Source organism: Nicotiana tabacum, chromosome 14, assembly GCF_000715075.1.
Source record: "Nicotiana tabacum cultivar K326 chromosome 14, ASM71507v2, whole genome shotgun sequence".
Lineage (NCBI taxonomy): Eukaryota > Viridiplantae > Streptophyta > Magnoliopsida > Solanales > Solanaceae > Nicotiana > Nicotiana tabacum.
The window spans coordinates 106,711,146-106,734,055 of record NC_134093.1 but is presented as its reverse complement, the minus strand read 5'-3'; the positions used below and the strand labels follow the sequence as shown (position 1 = coordinate 106,734,055).

Below are 22,910 nucleotides of genomic sequence, written 5' to 3'. Positions count from 1 at the left end.
AGGAGGGTTACGGTAGGCTGACAGCCAGTATAAAACTTGTCAATTCACGATGATATGAGTTGAGCTTAAAGAAAGAAGTAAGGATTCATATAGCCGATCCTAACTTGTTTGGGACTAAGACGTAGTAGTTGTTCTATGGAAAAAATCGGCAGCATGGATTTTAGCTGCACGTTAGTTCTTGCTACTCTGTCCTGCATTACTTGGATGGAAAAGTTTCAATCTCACCAAAGGTTTTCTCCTCTTTTATCTTCTTCTCTCTTACTGTTCACCGGGTCTCCGCTAATCCAATAGTGGTCGAAGATTCTTTTCATTAAATAGAATATAGGATGAAAAAGGATACTAAGCAAATATACATGGAAAAAGGTAGGGAAGTATAACACAACCTTACAACTTTGATCCTGCCACATATTGGTTATGATGAGTGTTTCACCCTTGCATGTTTGGTTCAGATAAAATTTATCATAATGAAGTTTAGACTGTATGAATGATGAATTTGAGCCATTGGCTTAGTAGATCCGTTATTTGGTCTCATATCACACAACCCTTACCAAGTAATTCATATTTTTGAACATCTTGAAATCTCAATTTCTTTTTCCTCTGCAGTGAGAATTGAAGGTGGATGCTTTTTTTTCCTTATCCTCTGGTACTGTTTTCTGATTATCTACTTCTTATGGTTATATTCCCTACAGTTACATCTAGTTTTGCTTCTAACATGTCATTCCTCTTGGAGATTGGTCACTCTCCGGCGTCTCTCTGGAAAGCCCGTTTCGTTAAAAGTGTCCGTTTTCACGGGGCGCATGGGTCGCACGTGCGGTGTTACCAGTGGGAAGCTGCTGGGATCGGTTCAGGTGAGCGTTAACTTGAATGGGACACATTCAAAGTCCAGCGTGTTTCAAAATGGGTGGATGAAATTGGGAGGCGAACCGGCGGTGGCTGTGTTGCACATGGCTGTCCGGGCTGAACCGGACCCGCGGTTCGTGTTCCAGTTCGGAGGTGAACCGGAGTGCAGCCCGGTGGTTTTGCATAGATAGCCATTCTCAGGGAAGCTATCTAGAAATTAGTCAGGACTTATTTTGTCCTGGAATTTTAAATTAAAAATCTTAACGTCAGGATAATTCAAAACATTTTTGTTCCAAAAATTTGAACTGAAAAACTGAAATTTAGGACGTACTGGCTAATTCCTAAATACTCAACTCTTTAGAGTGGCTACCTGGTGTCATTTCCACCGGAATGCAGCCCAGTATTTTTTTTCCAGATCCAGGAGAATATTAGGCAGCCGGTTGTCAACTGCAAGTCCAGATCCAGAAGGTACAAGTGAATTCTAAGCTTTGAAGCAAACTTCTCCCAAGGTTGGTCATTAAAAGTTTTATAAACCCATAAAAGTAAAAAGAAATTATAGAGCAAGCTTATAACTTGAAAACTAATGATCGGTAATATGGCATGCTTGTCATACTCTATCTAATCAGTTCTTTCTTCTCCTTTCTCTTGCACCTCAAGGGGATTAGTTAATGAACCGTAATATCACAATGGAAGAGGGAGCGTATGAATATGGACTTTGTGATAGGTTTACCATGTGCCTTTCGGAAGCCAGACTCGTCTTGGGTGATTGCGATCATCTCACTATGTTGGCGCCACTTCCTACCAATCAAGACGACACACTTGATGGTTCAGTACACTCAGTTTTATCCGGAGGAGATTGTTCTTTTATATAGGGTGCAATTGTCTATCATTTTAGATCGAGGCACTCAGTTCACCTCACAATTTTGGGAAGCTCCAAGATGCAATTGGCACACTAGAGGACTTGAGTACATCCTTCCATTCACAAACTGGTGGCCAATCAAAAAGGACCGGTTTTAGGTCACTACGGACATGTTTTGGGCATGCCCCATTGATTTGGCCGATAGTTAGGATAATCACTTGCGCTAGACCACTAACGAGTCTTCTACTCAAGGGTATTCGTAAATAATAGTTAGAAGTCGAGAGGTATTTGGATATTTTTTCTCGAAGAATTTGGACACATGGGAGTTCACACATTTCACGTTAGAATTGTAATAATAGCAAGGGAGAGTGCGAAACGATTTGCTAAAGACAATTGAAAATTGAATCACTTGTTAAAATCGAGGGATATAAGGAGGAAGAGATTGTTAAAATTGAAAATCAAATCACCAATTTATTTGCTTGTATGCAATTTAATGAGCCATGGCTTATTAGTTTTTGATGCCTTTTATTTCTTTCACGGATTAAATCACTTGGGCTCCAAATTTTGGGTTGAATTGTGTGCTGATTTTTCTGGTGGTCCATGGAGGACGAGATGGAGGGGAAAGAGATGGGGTTGAAGAAGACGAGGGTATGTGTGTAAATTAAGATATTTTTGTATACTAATGACACGTGTCATGGCTTTATTGGTGTGTGACATTACCCATATTTTGGTAAAGTGGTCAAGAAAAAGGTGGTATATATTAGACACACATTTAAAAGGTTAAGTGTGTAATATTATTTTCGCCCACAGAAAGTGTAACAGGGATTTGGCCCATAGTTCAAGTGCCAACTTATATATTTTGCCTAATTAAAATTAATAGCAGTAGATGATGTAGTATGATTCAATGATTCCAGCATTTTTTATCTGGAGAAAAATCGCAAAATTTGCAAGATTATTTTTTTTTATTTTTAATTTTAACCTATAATTTCTGAATAGTAATAGATTGATGGTAAGAACATAAAGGTTGAACTCGTCAAATATAAATTTACTTCTTTGTAATAGTGCACCCATCTTCTTAGAATCCTAGATCCGCCTCTGAATATGTGCAAAATTCTCCCAAGGTTGGTAAGTAGATGTTTTATGAACCCATCAACAATTATGTCTCGCTCATAAAATATTGGGGATGACTATATGAATCCTCCTTTCTCCATTTAATTAAACTCAATTCTTGTCATTATTATATCAAATACAATTTAGGTGATAAAGAATTCGTCTTCTAGATTCATATCCGGTTCGAATGCCGAGTCTGAGCAACATAGGTCGCATATCACACAATCCGCACCAAGTAATTCATATTATTGAACATCTTCAAATCTCAATTTTTCCCCCTCTGCTGTATAGTAGAATTGAAGATGAATGCTCTTTTTTCCTTATCCTTTGGCTACTGTTTTTCTGATTATCCACTTCTTATGGTTATTTTATATTCTCAACATTTATGTCTAGTTTTGCTTCTAACATATCATTCCTTTTGGAGATTGGATACCTGTACTCTCACCTGTTTAATCACTTTGAAAATGAGTATGGAAAAGGTATGTAATGTTTTTTTAAAATGAAAAATGGCAGCCGGGTGCACTAAACTCCCGCTATGCGCGGGGTTCGAGAAAGGGCCGGACCACAAGGGTCTATTGTAAGCAGTTATACCCTACATTTCTGCAAGTGGTTGTTTTCACGGCTCGTACCCGTGACCTCCTGGTCACATGACAACAGTTTTACCAGTTACGCATACTTGGCCAAATCGCATACTCACTAGTTTTTTTAAAATGGTAAATAAAATGTTTTTACTTACCAAAAAAAAGGTATGTAATGTTTTTTGGCACCGTTGTTTTTTCTCCACTAAAAACATTTATAAGCTGCAGGTTTTGAAAGATGTTGACCTGCAAAAAGTGCAAGCAATTTGTAAGCGTCGAAGGAAACTTCTCCGGTCAGTAGAAGTTTTATAAAATTATTTCATTTCTTAATAATCATCCAAAATAAGCATTTTGGTATTGTCCAAGAATTGTAAAGCTGAAGCAACAAAGAATTGAGCATTCAAAAAACAAAAGAAATACAAAGAAAAGAGCCTTTGTCGAAAGAGTTATCACTGAGGCCACATATATTTTTCTCCTCTTTGATAAATCTCCAGAACCATTGAGTAAAGAATTTATGATTTGCGATAGAACAATTTTCCATCCTTTACTCATTGATCCACATTTTTTCAAACTTCCTCCACAAAATTTGGCGAAACAAGACTTTCAATGTACAGATTAAACTGAACTCCAGAATCATCATGGATTTGAATCTCAGAATGCTTTAAAGCATTCTGTGTTGAATTATACAACAATAAACTTGAACAATATTGCATTAAAATATCATCATTTTGGGAGATGAAAATCGCATACTCACTAGTTGCAAAATATGGGACCGAAACCACCTTAATTAGTCCAAGACTCCACAACTCCATTCTCCAGCAATATTACCCAAACATTCATCTGGACTTTGTTACAATCACAAAATAGACATAGATTACCTCCTAAAGTCCCTAGTTTCCACTTAATATTACCATCATCAACGTAGGGCGGCAAAGCTACTTCTTCAGAAGTCAAGTTTATGAGGTTCAATGAAACAATAAACCATGGGCCGATATTGTCCCTACGACGAGTAGCTATCCAATGAAGTTTTCCATTTACAAATTTAGCAGGATCTCTGCAAAAGAAAACACCTGGGAATTTCTCAAGAATACTTTTCTAAGAATTAGTTCTTAAACTGTAAATACTAACATTATTTAGATGTTCAAACCCTCGAAATCCATACGCTCTACATGACCCGTCAACTTTTACAAGTTTATAATCATCTTGGGACTCATTATAACCAAAACCATAAGTAGTATAATGCAGATTATTATTTCCTGACCAGGCCAATCTTTTCAACTTTCGTATAGACGGATTCCATAGATATAGTTCTTCATGACCAACAGAAAGACACAATAACCCATCACATGAACCCTCAACCTTATGGTAATCTTTGCAAGACAAATCAAGCTCAATAGGCTGATGGAGAGATTCTTGATACATAATAGCGTAGAGCGAGCAAGTGTAAAACCTATGGCTATTATTCTCAGGAGATCCGCTAAAAAGAAGCCTTAAATCCTGTTTCTTGGTTGAAAATTTAGATGGGTTTTGATGAATTGAGGACTAGAGATTAGAGAAAGCCAAGATTTAGAAACACACCTCATCTTCAGCAAGGCCTTCACAGGTAGAATTAGGAGTATTTCATGTATTATCTCAAGGGGAAGAACTGGCAACACTGATTCTGAATCATTGGATAAGTTAGCAATGGATGAAGTTGCTGCGGCTTCCTCGGAGAATTCCATCGACGGTTGACTGTTGAAATGAAGAACAGGTTGTATATTTTTTTAGAACTAGGAGAGCGTGTCTAGCAGTTTGTTTTGTGTTTTGAGTTTAGTTTTCTGAAGTTTATTGAATCATTTCCTTTCTTTATATAATAACTAGTAAATTATCCGCGCTTCGCGCGATTTTTACAAAAAGGAAAAAAAGAGAGCTGATATCTTTCATTTGGTATATTCTTCTTTAGGCATTTCTACTACTAATAATAACAAAAATAAACACGACCCATGAACTACTGTCATAGACAAAAGTAAAATTAGAAACTTATAAATAGAAATGTAGAAGAAAAATCAACTAATAAGTTCCATTACCATCTAATTTAAGAATACACCATAAATTCGTAGCAAAATTTGCATAGAATAGCATGGCTCGATCGGAAAATACGTACCTACACCAGTTATTAAAGGAGTAAGGCTTTAACTTGGTTATAATTTATGAAATCACTTGGTAAGCAGTACTTCTCATGTAACTATTATATATTAACTTGTCTCATTTTGCGTCTTAAGAAAAGATGAATAATGCAAATAAATAACTCCTGCAAAAGAAAGTTAAATAAAAACTCAAAACTAAAATTAGTCATAGCGTCATCCTTTTGATTTAATTTTTTGCAACTTTTTCCGTTGTTTCCTTTTGTCTCTAAGCCGTTACTGTTTCTTCTTCTGCAAAAAATGCCTTCCTTCTTTGCTCATACTCCCATATCCCATCCAAAATCGCCAAATCCTCCTATTTTTATTTTTTCTTGAAATAGTTTCTCCGACTTTTTCAAACTTCATCACACTCCCTCATAAATTATCACATAGAACTGACAAAGAAAAGCTAAAGGTCGAGATGGTCACAGATTTATTGAGCAGTAAAGGTATCTAGCAACAGTAAAGGATCCAAACTACTACTACTTTATCCATAGAGAAAAACAAAATAGTATACATTAGACGCAGAAATAATATAAAAAGGAAATAATTGGATTATTACATCTGATTAATAAATGAACAATAAAATAAATAATGTAAATTGGAGATAAATAAGTAAACCTTTGAATTCGTTGTTGCTTCATGCTACCAAATTAAAGGAGAAAGTCAGAACAGAAAAAGAAATTAAGAGAAGAATAAATATGACATGTGCATGTTAAAAGAAAACATACTTTGTGGTAACCATCTTCCACTCCCCTTCCTCCAGCCATGTTCCCTTTACCCTACTCAAACCCAAACACTCTTAAATCATTGAGTTTTTATTTCATCTCTGCGCTATTCTTATATCTACCCGACAACACAAACTGATGAGTCTTTTGGTGTTTCTTATTAATAGGAACGGTTGTGACTTTTGGTAACGCATGGGAACCATTTAATTAGGTTGTGACTTTTGGATTTCTAATGATAAATTGAAATTGTATATAAATAACGAGGGGGAAATGGCAAAAAAATGAGATAAAAGATAAATACATTTCTTGACTTATGAGATGTGCCAAGTCATCTTCTCTATCCCCTCAATTATATAGATATATAGATCTTATGGATTCCTTATGAATATTCTTCTTTCCCTTGGCCATGTTCTTCTTCATAAAGGATTCCTTAACAGTTTGTTTGGATGGTCGTTATATGTTGTATTGTATTGTATTGTTATTTTAAATATAATGTTTGTTTGATTGTTACTTAAATTTTATTGTATCGTAACGTTAAATCTGTCGTTACATAATGACGAAAAGTGTCATTTTATGGAACAACCGATTTGGTGTGGTCGCATCGTTACCTCATTTATTTTTCTCATCTTGCCTTTTTTAATTATTAAATAGTCATTTCTTATCTTTTATCCTACATTTTTATATAATAATATTATCTCGTACCTTACTTTTTCTTTAATAATATTGCAAGTGTATTTTTCATATTCTTGGCGTATGATATCATGAAACGAGGGCAAACAATGCAATCTATGCAAACATTGTATAAACGATACAATACAACACAATACGATACATTATGAAACAATACGTAACAACCATCCAATGGTAAGGATCCTCCACTCTTTCAGATTTCATGCCGACATTGCAGATATGTATCCATGCATTAAATTGCCCTCCTTTGGGTTTAAGTCAGCACAACGTTTAGACCCAAAGGGGGAAAATAAAGAGCATTTCCAACGACATTAATTATGGGTTTGAGTTCGCAATTCTTTCACGACCCATTTAATTTATTAGGTTCAAAATCTGTTATTTATACTTATTTATTGAATATTTAAGCACATATACAAGATCCGTAAAGGATTGCTCCTATGTGCGTCTTTGTTAATGTTACCAAAACAGAACTATGATTCTAAGATGCTTCTTGTTTTCAACTTCATATTTGTATAGTGTGCATGGCAGCCTTGGATGCAGGGGCAGATTAAGGGGCGGAAGGGGTTCATCCAAACCCCCTTCGCCGGAAAATTGTACTGTACATATAAGTTAAAATTCGATTTGTACTGTTACATATTATATTTTTAATCCCTTAGGTTCCATCATTTGGTTAGAGAAATTGTTGTAAACTTGAATATTTAAAAATTCTTCAAGGCATAGGTCCCTCGTAGATGAATTTGATGTATGCAATGTCTGTGTGGAATTTAATTTATTTTGAATGACCTAGAATTGAAGAACAACCTTGAGTCGAGGGTCTTTAGGAAATAGCCTCTTTATCTCCACATGATAGGGGTAAAGTCTGCATACACATTACCCTCCATAGACCTCACACTGTAAAAATAACTAGTGAACCTAAAAGTCATCGAGAAGCAATGCATAGTGGTCACTAGGCCATGTCCTATGGACCAATAAAATCTCAAGCCAATCGGAGTCCGTATTTGTTTTCCCCCACAAAATCAACATGTACTAATACACATGAAAAACTATATATAATCACAAATTCGTGTTCATGACTCCGAAACACCTTAAAATAAACTTGAATGTCATGGTGAAGCAACGCGTATTAATCACTAGGCCGTTTTCAATAAACCTACGAAATTTCAGACCAAGCGGAGTCCGTCAAAAAATTCTACAAAATCAACATGTATTAATTCACATGAAAAAGTGGATATAATCATAAATTCGTATTGCATGATCCAACACGAAAGTCATGGCGAAATAATGAGTATTGATCACTAAGCCATTTTCTCTGGATCTATGAAATTTCAGGTCAACAGAGTCCGTCAAAAATATTCTTCAAAATCAGCATGCAATGATACACACGAAAAAGTGAATACAATCATAAATTTGTGTTGTATGAACCGGAAATATCATAAAATGAATCTTAAAGTCATTATGAAGCAATATGTATTGGTCACTATGTAATTTCAGGCAAGTGGAGTTCGTAAAAAGAAATCTACAAAATCAGCATGTATACACAAAAAATTATATATAATCACAAATTCGTATTGCATAACCCCTAAAAGCTATAAAATAAACTTTAAAGTCATGGTAAAGCAATGAGAATTAGTCATTAGGCCGTTTTTTATGGACCTACGAAATTTCAGATCTATCGGAGTCCGTCAAAAACAATTCTACAAAATCAGCATGTTCTACAAACGAAAAAGTGGATATAATCACAAATTTGTATTGCAGGATCCCAAAACACCAAAGAATAGACTCGAAAATCATGGCAAAGCGATGAGTATTGGTCACTAGGCCGTTTCCTATGGACCTACAAAATTTCAAGCCAATCGGAATCCATATTTGTTTTTCTTTTAAAGTAACATGTACTAATACCCACAAAAAATGGATACAATCATAAATTCGTGTTGCATCCCCAAACACCATAAGATGAACCCGAAAATTATTGTGAAGAAATACGTATTGGTCACTAGGACCTTTCACATGGACCTACGAAATTTCAGGTAAATTGGAGTCCATAAAATAATCTACAAAATCAACAAGTACTAACACACACGAAAAATTGTATATAATCATAAATTTGTGTTGGATAACTCATAAACGCTATAAAATAAACTCAAAAATCATGGAAAAGCAATGAGTATTGCTCACTAGGCCGTTTTCTATAGATCTAAGAAATTTAAGACCAATCGGAGTCCGTCAAACAAATTCTACAAAATTAGCATGTTGTAATACATACGAAAAAGTGGATATAATTATAAATTCGTATTTTAGGATCCGAAAACACCAATAAATAAACTCGAAAATCATGGTGAAGCGATGTGTATTGGTCATTAGGACATTTACTATGGACATAAAATTTCAGGCCAATCAGATTCCGTCAAAAAAGTTCTAAAAAATTAGCATGTAATATACACTAAAAAACTAGAGAAAATCATAAATTCGTGTTGCATGACCCTGAAATGCCGAAATATAAACTCGAAGGTTATTGTGAAGCAATGTGGTCACTAGGTTGTTTAATATGAACCTACTAAATTTTAGGCTAATGGACTCCGTCAACAGAAATATAGATGGTCGGGCTATAGCATACAAAAATCTGAAAATTAGGCGAAATTCAAGTTTTATGTCCCGAAAATGCCAAAAAATGAGGAACGGTCATGGCGAGGCGATGAATATTGTTCCTTAGGTCCTTTTTTATGGACAATTTAAATATTAGGCGATTCGGGTCCGGTCGCCCTGACCCATGTAGATGGCGTGGGCTATAGAACAGGAAAATCTAGGAATCGGCAGGAATTCCAATTTTATGGCCCTAAAACGCTAAAAATGAGGAACGGTCATGGCAAGGCGATGACTATTGTTCCTTAGTTTATTTTTGATAGTCCAGTAAAATTTTAGGTGATTCGAGTCCGATCGTTCGGACCCATGTAGATGGCGTAGGCTATAGCACACGAAAATTTGGAAATCGGGCGGAATTCTAGTTTTATGGCCATAAAACGCCAAAAAATGAGGAGCAGTCATGGAGAGGTGATAAATATTGTTCCTTAGGTTATAATTTTAGGTGATTCGGGTTCGGTTGCCCAGACCAAAGCAGATGGCCTGGCTATAGTACAAGAAAATCTGAGAATCGGGTGGAATTCCAGCTTTATGGCCTTAAAATGCCAAAAAACGAGGAACGAACATCGCAAGGCGATGACTATTGTTCCTTAGGTCCTTTTTAATGGGCGGGTGAAATTTAAGGCGATTCGGATCCAGTTGCGCCGCACCCATGCAGATGGCGTGGGCAATAGCACACGAAAATATAGAAATTGGACGGAATTCCAGTTTTATGGCCCTAAACGCCAAAAAATAAGGAACGGTCATGACTAGGTGATGACTATTGTTCCTTAGGTCATTTTTTATCAGACGGTAAAACTTTAGGCGATTCCGGTCTGGTCGGTAGTACTCATGCAAATGGCGCGGGCTATAGTATACAAAAATCTAGGAATCAGGCGGAATTTCAATTTTATGGCCTTAAAATGCCAAACAACGAGGAACGATCATGGTGAGGCGATGACTATTATTCCTTAGGTCATGTTTTATGGGCCGACAAAATTTTTGACGATACGTGTCCGGTCGTGGGGACCCATGCGGATGACATGGAATGTAGCACCTGAAAATCTAGAAATCTGGTGGAATTCCAGTTTGATGGCCCTAAAAAGCCAAAATATAAGAAACTGTTATCGCTAGGCGATGACTATTACTTCTTAGGTCGTTTTTGATGGGGCAGCAAAATTTTATGCGATACTGGTCCGATCGCCCGCACCCATGCATATGGCGTGTCCTATAACACATGAAAATCTAGAATAGGGTGAAATTTCAGTTTTATGGTCCTAAAATACAAAAAACGAGGAAGGATCATGGCGAGGCGATGACTATTATTCCTTAGGTCCTTTTTGAAGGGTTGGTAAAATTTTAGGCGATTCGGGCCCGGTCGCCCAGAGCCATGCAGAAGGGTCATGTCGAGTCGATGACTATTGTTACTTAGGTCGTTTTAATGGGTCGGCAAACTTTTAGGCGATTCGGGTCTGGTCGCCCAGACCCATGCAGATGGCGTGGGCTATAACACACGAAATCTAGGAATCGGCAGATTTCTAGTTTTATGGCCCTAAAACGCAAAAAATATGACGAACGATCATGGTGAGGCGATGACTATTGTTCCTTAGGTCATTTTTATGGGCCGACAAAATATTAGGCGATGCGATTCGGGTCCGATCGCCTGGACCCATGTAGATGGCGTGGTCTATAGCACACAAAAATCTAAAAATCGGGCAAAATTTTAGTTTTATGGCTGGGTCGAAAATATTTTATGCTATTTAGGTCCGGTCGCCTGGACCCATGTAGATGGCGTGGGCTATAGCACATAAAAATTTGGGAATCGGGCAGAATTCTAATTTTATACCTCTAACACGCCAAAAACGAGGAGCGGTCATGGGGAGGAGGTGACTATTGTTCCTTAGACCATTTTTGATGGGCCGGCAAAATATTGGGCGATTCAGGTACGGTCGTCTGGACCCATACAAATGGCGTAGTCTGTAGAACACGAAAATTTGAGATTCAGGCAGAATTCATGTTTTATAGCCCTAACATGCCAAAAACGAGGAACAGTCATGTCAAGACGATGACTATTGTTCCTTAGCTCATTTTCTAAAGGATTAAAAAATATTAGGCGATCCTGGTGTGGTATCCCTTACCCATGAAGATAGTGTGGGCTATAGCACACGAAAATTTAAAAAATGGGCAAAATTTCAGTTTTATGGCCCTAAAATGCTAAAAAATGAGGAACGATCATGACGAGGTGATAACTATTGTTCCTTAAAGTAATTTGTAATGGGCCGGCAAAATTTTAGGCGATTCGGGTCTAGTCGCTCGGACCCATACAACTAACATGGGCTATAGCACCCAAATATTTGAGAATCGGGTGGAATTCAAGTTTTATAGCCCTAAAATGCCAAAAACGGGGAATGTCCATGGCAAGGTGATGACTATTGTTCATTAGGTCATTTTTTATGGATCAGTAAAAGTTTAGGCAATTCGGGCCCGGTTGCTTGGACCCATGCAGATAGCGTGGGCTATACATACAAAATATAGGAATTTGGCGGAATTCTAGTTTTATGGCTCTAAAAAGCAAAAAAAAAAAAAAAAGACGAACGGTCATGGAGTGGCGATGACTATTGTTCCTTAGTTTTATTTTGATGGGCCGGAAAAATTTTAGACGATTCAACCGGATCCATGCAAGCGTCGTGGGGTATAGCACACGAAAATCTAATAATCGGGCAGAATTCTAGTTTTATGACCCTAAAATGCCAAAATATGAGGAACGATCATGGTGAGTCGTTAATTATTCTGTTTAGGTCATTTTTGATGGGCTAGCAAAATTTTAGGCGATTCAGGTCTAATTGCCTGGACCCATGCAGATGGCGCGGGCCATAGCATACGAAAATCTAGGAATTGGACAAAATTGTAGTTTTATGCGCCCTAAAATGCCAAAAACGTCGAACGTCCATGGCAAGGTGATGATTATTGGTCCTTAGGCAAGTTTTGATAGGACGGCAAAATTTTAGGCTATTCGGGACCGGTCGCCCTGGACCCATGTAGATGGCGCGGGCTATAAAACATGAAAATCTGGGAATCGGGTGGAATTATAGCTTTATGGCCCTAAAACGCTAAAAATGAGGAACGGTCATGGAGAAGAAATACTTATTTCTTCCTAGGTCATTTTGGATGGGTCAATGAAATTTTAGCCGATTCTGGTCCGGTCGTCTGGACCTATGCATATGGCGTGCACTATATAGCTCACAAAAATTTAGGAATCAGACGAAATTACAGTTTATGACTTTTTAATGCCAAAAAATGAGAAACAACGAAGGTGAGGCGATGACTATTGTTCCCTAGGTCATTGTTTATGGGCCAGAAAATTTTTAGGCAATTCAGGATTAGTCGCCCGAACCCATGTAGATGGCTTGGGCTATAACACAAGAAAATTTAGGAATCAGGCGGAATTCCAGTTTTATAGCCCTAAAATGCTAAAACAATGAGGAACAGTCATGGCGAGAGTATGTCTATTGTTCCTTAAGTCGATTTTAATGGGTCGACAAATGCAGATGGCGTGGACACACGAAAATCTAAGAATCAGACGAAATTCAAGGTTTTTGGCCCTAAGATACCAACGAATGAGGAGTCATGGAGAGGTGATAACTTTTGTGTTTCGGTCATTTTTGATGGGCCGACAAAAGTTTATGCGATTCAGGTCCGGTCGCTCGGACCCATACAGATGGCATGGGCCATAACATACAAAAATTAGGAATCGAGCAAAATGTTAGTTCTATGGCCCTAAAACTCAAAAAAGAGGAACGATCATGACAAAACGATGACTATTGTTCCTTAGGTAATTTTTGATGGGCCAGCAAAATTTTAGGTGATTCGGGTCTGGTCGACCTAGACCCATGCAGATGGCATGGACTATAACGAGGAACGATCATGGAGGAATTCCAGTTTTATGGCCCTAAAACTCATAAAAACGAGGAAAGATCATGGTAGTGAGATGACTATTGTGTTTAGGTCATTTTTGATGGGCTCACAAAATTTTAAGCGATCGGACCCATGCAGATGGTGTGGGCTATATCACACGAAAATATGAAAATCGGGCGGAATTTCAGTTTTATGGCCCTAACACACCAAAAAGCGAGGAACGGTCATGGCGAGGCGATGACTATTCTTCCTTAGGTCGTTTTTATGGGGCGGAAAACAATTAGGCAATTTGGGTCCGGTCGCCCGGACCCATGCAGATGACGTGGGTTATAGCACACAAAAATCAGGGAATCAGGTGGAATTCTAATTTATAGCCCTAAAACGCCAAAAACCGAGGAACGACCAAGGTGAGGCGATGATTATAGTTCATTAGCTCGTTTTTGATGGGCAACAAAAATTAGGCGATTCGTGTTCCGTAACCCAGACACATGAAGATGGCATGGGCCATAGAATACGAAAATCTGGGAATTGAATGTAATTGGATTTTTATGGTCCTAAAATGCCAAAAAATGAGAAACGGTCATGGCACGACGACGGCTATTATTCCTTAGGCCATTTTTGATAGGACGGCAAAATTTTAGGCGATTCGGGTCTGATCACCTGGACCCATGCAAATGACGTGGGTTATAGAATACGAAAATTTAGGAATCAGACTGAATTCCAGCTTTATGGCCCTAAAATACCAAAAAAGGAGGAACGGTCATGGCAAGACGATGACTATTGTTCCTGAGGTAATTTTTGATGGGCCGACAAAATTTTAGGCGATTCGATTCGATTCCGGGAGCTCTGGACCCATGCAAGTGGCATGGGCTATAACACGATAATCTGATAATGGGGCGAAATTCGAGATTTTTGGCCCTAAAACGCCTAAAACGAGGAACTGTCATCGTAATGCGATGACTATTGTGTTTAGGTCATTTTTGATGGGTGGGAAATTTTTTAGGCGATTCAGGTCTGGTCGCTCGGACCCATGCAGATGGCTTGGTCCATAGCATACAAAATTCTAGGAATCGACGAAATTCGAGTTTTATGGACCTAAAACGCCAAAACACGAGAAACGGTCATGTCAAGACGATGAATATTGTTCCTTAGGTAATTTTTGATGGGCCGAAAATTTTTTAGGTGATTCGGGTCCGGTCGTCTTGGACCCAAGAAGGTGGCATGGGCTATAGCGCACGAAAATCTAAGAATGGGGCGGAATTCCAGATTTATGTCCCAAAAAATGCGAAAAAAGAGGAACGTTCATGGTGACGAGATGGCTATTGTGTTTAGGTCATTTTTGATGGTCCGGCAAAATATTAGGAGATCGGACTCATGCAGATGACGTGGGCTATATCACACGAAAATATGAAAATCGGGCGGAATTCTAATTTTATGGCCCTAATATGCCAAACAATGAGGAGCAATCATGGCGAGGAGATCAATATTATTCCTTAGGCCGAGTTTTATGGGCCGGAAAAGTTTTAGGCGATTCAGATCTGGTCACCCGAACCCATGCATATGACGTGGGTTATAGCATACGAAAATATGGGAATCGGGTGAAATTGTAATTTTATAGCCCTAAAATACCAAACAATGAGAAGCGGTCATGGCAAGACGATGCCAATAGTTTGTTATGTTATTTTGTATGGACCGTTCCTCGTTTTTTGATATTTAGGGCCATAAAACTGGAATTCTGTCCGATTCCTAGATTTTCATATGCTATTAATTAGCCCATGCCATCTGCATGGGTCCGGGCGACCAGACACGAATTTTATAAAATTTTATCGGCCCATCAAAAATGACCTAAGGAACAATAGTGATCGCCTCGCCATGATCATTCCTCATTTTTTGATGTTTTAGTACAATAAAATTGGAATTCCGCCCAATTCCTAGACTATTGTATGCTATAGCCCAAGCCATCTACATGGGTCCGAGCTACTGGATCAGAATCGCCTAAAATTTATCCAGCCCATGAAAAATGACCTAAGGAATAATAGTCATCGCCTCACCATGACCGTTGCTCTTTATTGGCATTTTAGCGCTATAAAACTAGAATTCCGCTCGATTCCTACATTTTAGTATGCTATAGCCCACACCATTTGCATGTGTATGGGCGACCACACCGCAATCGCCTCAAATTTTCCTGGCATATCAAAAACGACATAAGGAATAATAGTCATCGCCTCACCATGTCCGTTCCTCATTTTTTGATATTTTAGGGCCATAAAACTGAAATTACGCCCGATTCTTAGATTTTCGTGTGCTATTGCCCACTCCATCTACATAGATCCGTGTGACCGGACCTGAATCGCCTAAAATTTTGTTGGCCCGTCCGTAAAACTAGAATTTTGCCAGATTCCTAGATTTTCGCTTGCTATAACTCCAACTGTATGGGTCCAGCCGACCGAGCCCGAATCGCCTAAAAGTTTGTCGGCCCATCAAAAACAACCTAAGGAACAATGCTCATCACCTTGCAATGATTGTTCCTCATTTTTCGGTATTTTAGTGTTATAAAACTAGAATTCTACCTTATCCTCATATTTTCGTGTGCTATAGCCCACGACATCTGCATAGGTCCGGGCGATCAGGCTCGAATATCCTAAAATTTTTCCGGCCCATAAAAAAAATCTAAGAAACAATAGTCATCGCCTTGCCATGAACGTACCTCATATTTTGACTTTTTAGCAGCATAAACTTAAAACTGTCTTATTCCCATATTTTTGTGTGCTATAGCCCACGCTATCTGCATGGGTCTAGGCAACCGGACCCGAATCGCCTAAAATTTTGTTGACCATAAAAAATGACCTAAAGAATAATAGTTATTGCCTCGCCATGACCGTTCCTCATTTTTGTCATTGTAGGGCCATAAAACTTAAATTTCACTCGATTCCCAAATTATTTTGTGCTATAGCCCATGCCACCTGCATGGGTCCGGGCGACCGGACCCGAATCACAAAAATATTTTCCGACCCATCAAAAATGACCTAGGGAACAATAGTCATCGCCATGACCATTCCTCGGTTTTTGGCGTTTTAGGGTCATAAACTGTAATTCTGCCCGATTCCCAGACTTTCGTGTGCTACATAGCCCATGTCATTGCTCGGACGTGCATCACCTAAAATTTTGCCGGCCCATAAGAAATGACCTAAGGAACACTTGTTATCACCTCGCCATGACAGTTAGGGGTGGGCATAATACCGACCGAACCGAAAATCCCGGCCGAACCGAAAATTTCAGTTTATTCGATTTCGGTTTTTCGGTTTATTCTATCGGTTTCGGTTTATAGTTTTAAAAAGTTCGGTGTTCGGTTCGGTGATCGATTTTAACGGTTTGATTTTTGGTTAAACCGAAAAACCGAATTTCTTCACCTATTTTTTTACTCTTAGTCCCCGTTAACTATTATTAAATGAGATATGCTTATAAAAGGAAACATAGAGTATAGACTGTTTATTATAAAATAATCAAGCATAAGAATCATACTACAAATATTTTGTACGAGATAAAAAAAATATATCATAGGTGTAGAGAGAACAAATTTAAAAACATATGAGGGGCTCCTTTACGTCTTGTAATTCGGTTGGCGCTCCTACAAATTGAATTTTTTTTCTTTCATCTATATTAAGGTGTAATTCTTTTATGTTGTTAGACAGTCAATTTATAAGTCATTATACAACAACATGAGCTATATAATAGCAAAGAGGGAAAGCTAAATATACAATAATTCAAATATGTTTAATTGTTCATTGAATTCGTAAAAGAATTTTTGAACTGTCAAATCTGATTTTGGTATTCTTTTTTAGTGTATCCATAGCTCTTGCACAAAGATTCTTATATTTTTAGTATATTTGATGGGATTTCTTATTTCTTTTATTTTTTTTCTGTCAATAAGTAATCTATTTTCGTTGTTTCGTTCTATTTTTGCCATGACTTGAAACCGAAAAAACTGAATGGATTAAACCGAACCGAACATGAATATACCAAACCGAGGTTATTATGGTTCGGTATTAGTTACTAAAATCACAAACCGAAAATCGAATAAACCGAACGAAAATTCTACAAAACCGAACCGAACCGACCGATGCCCACCCCTAATGACAGTTCCTTATTTGTTTGGCGTTTTATGGCCATAAATCTAGAATTGCGCCCGATTCCCAGATTTTCGTATTCTATAGCACACGAAAATCTAAAAATCGGGTAGAATTCTAGTTTTCTAGCCCTAATACGCCAAAAAAGAGAAATGATCATGACAAGGCGATGGCTACTGTACCTTAGGTCGTTTTTGATGGGTTGGCAAAATTTTAGGCAATTCGGCTTCGATTGCCCGGAACCATGCAAATGGTGTGGGCTATAGCACACAAATTTGGCACTTGGGCTGAATTCCTGTTTTATGGCCCTAAAACCCCAAAAATGAGGAACGGTCATAGGGAGACGATGACTATTTTTCCTTTGATCATTTTTCATGGGCCGATAAAATTTTAGGCGATTTGGGTTCGATCGCCCGGACTCATGCAAATGACGTGGGTTGTAGCACACAAAATTTTTGTATATCAACTGAATTTCAAATTAGGTCCCGTAAAATTTTAGGAGATTCAAGATCAATTGCCTGAATTCATGCAGAATGCGTGGACAAAGCACATGAAAATCTTGGAATCGTCTTGAAGTCCAGTTTTATGGCTCTAAAAGGCCAAAAAATGAGGAACAGTCATGGCGAAATGATGACTAATGTTCATTAGGTCGTTTTGGTGGGGTCGCAAAAATTTTAGAAGATTCGGGGTCGTTAGCCCCAATTCATGCAGATGACATGAACTATAGCACACGAAATCTGAAAATTGTCCTGAATTCCTATTTTATGGCGCTAAAACGCCAAAAATCTAGGAACGGTCTTGGCGAAGCGATGACTATTGTTCATTAGATCATTTTTTATTGGCCCGCAAAATTTTAGGAAATTTGGGTCGGTCGCTAAAATTTATGCAGATGGCGTGGACTAGCACACAAAAATTTGGGAATCGTCATGAATTCCTGTTTTATGGCCCTAAAATGCCAAAAAATAAGGAGCGGCCATGACAAAGCGATGAATATTGTTCATTAGGTCATTTTTTATTAGCACACAAAATTTTAGAAGATTTGGGGTCTGTCACCATACTTCATGCAGATGACATGGACTATATAACACACGAAAATCTGGGAATCGTTTCAAATTCCTATTTTATGGCCCTAAAATGCTAAAATGTGAGGAACGATCACGGCCAAGCGATGACTATTATTCATTAGGTCGTTTTTATGGGCCCGCAAAATTTTAGGAGATTCAGGGCTAGTCGTCTGAATTCATGCAGATGGCCTGGACTACAACACACGAAAATCTGGTAATCGTCCTGAATTCCACGTTTTATTGCCTTAAAACGCCAAAACGAAGAATTGTCATGGAGAAGTGATGACTATTATTCATTAGGTCTTTTTCATGGGCCCGTACAATTTATGGAGATTCGGGGCCGGTCACTCAAGTTCATGCAGATGGTGTGGTCTATAGCACACGAAAACGTGGGAATGGTCTTGAATTCTTGTTTTATGGCCCTAAAATGCCAAAACAAGATAAGCGACCATGGCGAAATGATGACTATTGTTCATTAGGTAGTTTTTTATGGGACCACAAAATTTTAGGAGATTTGGGGCCTGTCACCCGAATTCATGCAGATGGCGTGGACTATAGCACACGAAAACCAGGGAATCGTCGGCGAAACGATGATTATTATTCAATAGGTCATTTTTTGGGGACCCATGAAATTTTAGGAGATTCGGGATCGGTTGCCAGAATTCATGTAGATGGCATGGACTATATCACATGAAAATCTTGGATTCATCTTGAATTCCTGGTTTATGGACCCAAAACGCCAAAAAATAATTAACAGACATGGCATAGCGATGACCATTGTTCATTAGATCTTTTTTTATGGGCTCGTAAAATTTATGGAGATTCGGGGCCGGTCGCCCGATTCATGCAAATGGTGTGGTCTATAGCACACGAAAATGTGGGAATCGTCTTGAATTCCTGTTTTATGACCCTAAAATGCCAAAAATGAGGAGCGGTCGTAGCGAGGCGATAACTATTGTTCATTAGGTCATTTTTTATGGGGCCGCAAAATTTTAGGAGATTTGGGGTCAGTCGCCGGAATTCATGCAAATGGCGTATAGCACACGAAAATTTGAGAATCGTCCTAAATAACTATTTTATAACTCTAAAATACCAAAAATTGAGAAACAGCCTTGGCGAAGCAATAAACATTGTTCATTAGGTAGTTTTCTATGGGCCCGCAAAATTTTAGGAGATTCAGGACCGGTCGCCCGAATTCATGCAGATTCCATAGCACACAAAAATCCGGGAATCGTCCTGAATTCCTGTTATGGCCCTAAAATGCCATAAAACAAGGAATGGTCAGGACGAAGCGCTTATTCATTAGGTCCCACAAACGTTTAGGCGATTCTAGATTAATCGCCCGAATTCATGCAGAATGTGTGGACTATAGCACACGAAAATCTTAGAATCGTCCTGAATTCCTGTTTTATGGCTCTAAAAGGCCGAAATATGAGGAACGGTCATGGCGAAGCGATGACTATTGTTCGTTAGGTCATTTTTATGAGCTCGCAAAATTTTAGGAGATTCGGGGCCGGTCGCCCGAATTCATGCAGATGGCGTGGACTATAGTACACGAAAATCTTGGAATCGTCCTGAATTCCTATTTTATGGCTCTAAATGGCCGAAAAATGAGGAACGGTCATGGCGAAGCGATGACTATTATTCATTAGGTCGTTTTTATGAGGTCGCAAAATTTTTAGAGATTCGGGGCCGGTCGCCCGAATTCATGCAGATGGCATGGACTACAGCACACGAAATCTAAAAAATCCTCCTGAATTCCTATTTTATGGCTCTAAAATGCTAAAGACGAGGAACGGTTTTGGCAGAATGCGTGTACTATTATTCATTAGATCGCATTTTATTGGCCCGCAAAATTTTAGGAGATTCGGGTCAGTCACCCATATTTATGAAGATGGCGCGGACTATAGCATACGAAAATTTGGGAATCGTCATGAATTCCTGTTTTATGGCCCTAAAATGTCAAAACAATGAGAAGCGGTCATGGCAAACCGATAACTATTGTTCATTAGGTCGTTTTTTATTAGAACACAAAATTTTAGGAGATTCGTAGCCTGTCACCTAAATTCATGCAGATGGCGTGGACTATATAGCACACAAAAATCCGGGAATCGTTCTGTATTCCTATTTTATGGCAATGCAAAAATCCGGGGAACGGTCACGGCCAATCGAGGACTATTGTTCATTAGGTCGTTTTTATGGACCCGCAAAATTTTAGGAGATTCAGGATCGGTCGCCTGAATTCATTTAGATGGCGTGGACTACAACACACGAAAATCTGATAATCGTCCTGAATTCCTGTTTTATTGCCCTAAAATGCCAAAACGAGAAATGGTAATGGCGAACTGATACTAATTCAGTGCTATACAAACTAAAACCAGAAGCCTTGTAAAGACTGTTGAAAACAAAAGAACCCAAGGTTTCACACCAACATTGCAGATATGTAACTTCCCATTTCGAAACATCTTTCATTTTTCCCCTTCTTCTGTAAACATGCAGAAAAGGGTTTCAAATCAAATAAACGATCCCTTTATTTAATAAATAATTTGGCTCTAAAAGGATGGTCATTTCTGCAAAAAGGAGTCAACTAGATCAAATCTAATAGAGCTGCAAACTATAAATGCTAAGCTCATCAATAAATTCAAGGATCAACACTGGATTGTACAAAAAGATAACTCTTTTTCTGTTTTGATGAGATGCAAAATGATTAAGCAATTTGTCTCTTTACATGATAACAATCCAAAATAAGCATATTGTCCAAGAATTGTAAAGTAGAAACAACCAAGAATTGAACACCCAAAAAAAAAAAATATACAAAGCAAGAACATTGACAAAAGCAGGTAGCATTGAGGCTACTAAGAGGGATAGGACTACTGATCCCTTTTGATAGCACAGATTTCCATCCTTTACTCATTGATCCACAGCTTTTCAATCCTCCTCCACAAAATTTGGAGGAACAAGACTTTCAATGTACAAACTAAATTGAACTCTAGAACTATAATGGATCTGAGTCTTAGTTTGCTTTAAATCATTATGTGTTGAATTATACAACAATAAACTTGAACAACCTTGCAGAAAAATATCATCATTTTGGGAGATGAAAATTGGCCAAAGCCCATAGTCAAGCTCTACAAAATAAGGGATCGACACCACCTTAGTCCATGACTCCACAACTCCATTCTCCATCATTATCCACACATCCATTAGTATATTGTTATAATGACAAAATAGACATAGATTACCTCCTAAGATCCCTAGTTTCCACTTAATATTATCATTATCAACGTAGGGCGGCAAAGCTACTTCTTCATAAGTCAAGTCTATGAGGTTCAACGAAGCAATAAACCATGGGCCGATATTATCTCTATTTCGAGTAGCAATCCAATGAAGTCTTCCACTTACAAATTTAGCAGGATCATTGCGAAAGCAAACACTTGGGAATTTCTCAAGAATCATCTCCCAAGAATTAGTTTTTAAACTATAAACACTAACATCATTCAGAAGTTCAAACTCTCCAAATTCATTTCGTTTACATGACGGCTCAACTTTTACAACTTTATAATCATCTTGGGACTCATTATAACCAAAACCATAAGCACTAACAAAAAGCATATAGTTTTCTCCTAAAAAGGGTAATTTTTTCAACTTTCGTATAGACGGATTCCATAGAAATAGATCTCCATTACCAACAGAAATGCACAACAACCCATCACACGAACCCTCAACCTTGTAGCAACCAAATTGATCTTTGTAAGGAAAATCAAGCTGACAGGCCAATGGCGAGATTCTTGATACATAATTGCGTGGACAATTGAAGTGTAAAACCTAGGGTTTTTATTCTCATAAGATCCGCTAAAAAGAAGCCTCAAATCTTTATTCTTAGTTGAAATTTTGAGATGGGTTTTAATGAAAAGAGGACTAGAGATTAGAGAATACCAAGATTTTGAAACGCACATCATTTTCAGCAACGTTTTTACAGGGAGCTTTAGGAATATTTCAGATAATATCTCAACTGGCAGTTGTGATTCTGAATCATGGGATATCCTAGAATTGATGTAGTTGCTGTGTCCATCGCCGGTGTCTATGGAAAACAGAGATTTTTGGTAGTAGGAAAGTGTTATTTGTATGTGTTGCAACCTTTGATTTGAAAGGCTGAAGATTAGGCAAAACTGCAGCCGCTGAAGTGAAGATGGTATTGAGCTAAGTGGGGGAGTCTGCTAT

The 22,910-nt window shown here is 38.1% G+C and overlaps 2 protein-coding genes across 2 annotated transcripts; both read right to left on the bottom strand.

The window, feature by feature from the left end:
- Window positions 1-3,953: 3,953 nt before the first annotated feature.
- Window positions 3,954-5,108, bottom strand: LOC142169079 (F-box/kelch-repeat protein At3g23880-like). Its single transcript, XM_075230282.1, has 4 exons — window positions 5,034-5,108; window positions 4,550-4,929; window positions 4,216-4,441; window positions 3,954-4,058 (listed from the first exon to the last, which is right to left on the bottom strand). Exons 1-4 carry the CDS (start codon window positions 5,106-5,108, stop codon window positions 3,954-3,956), a joined length of 786 nt encoding a protein of 261 aa, XP_075086383.1.
- A 16,509-nt stretch (window positions 5,109-21,617) lies between these two features.
- LOC142169078 (F-box/kelch-repeat protein At3g23880-like) lies at window positions 21,618-22,301 on the bottom strand. Its single transcript, XM_075230281.1, has one exon. It carries the CDS (start codon window positions 22,299-22,301, stop codon window positions 21,618-21,620), a length of 684 nt encoding a protein of 227 aa, XP_075086382.1.
- Window positions 22,302-22,910: the final 609 nt, after the last annotated feature.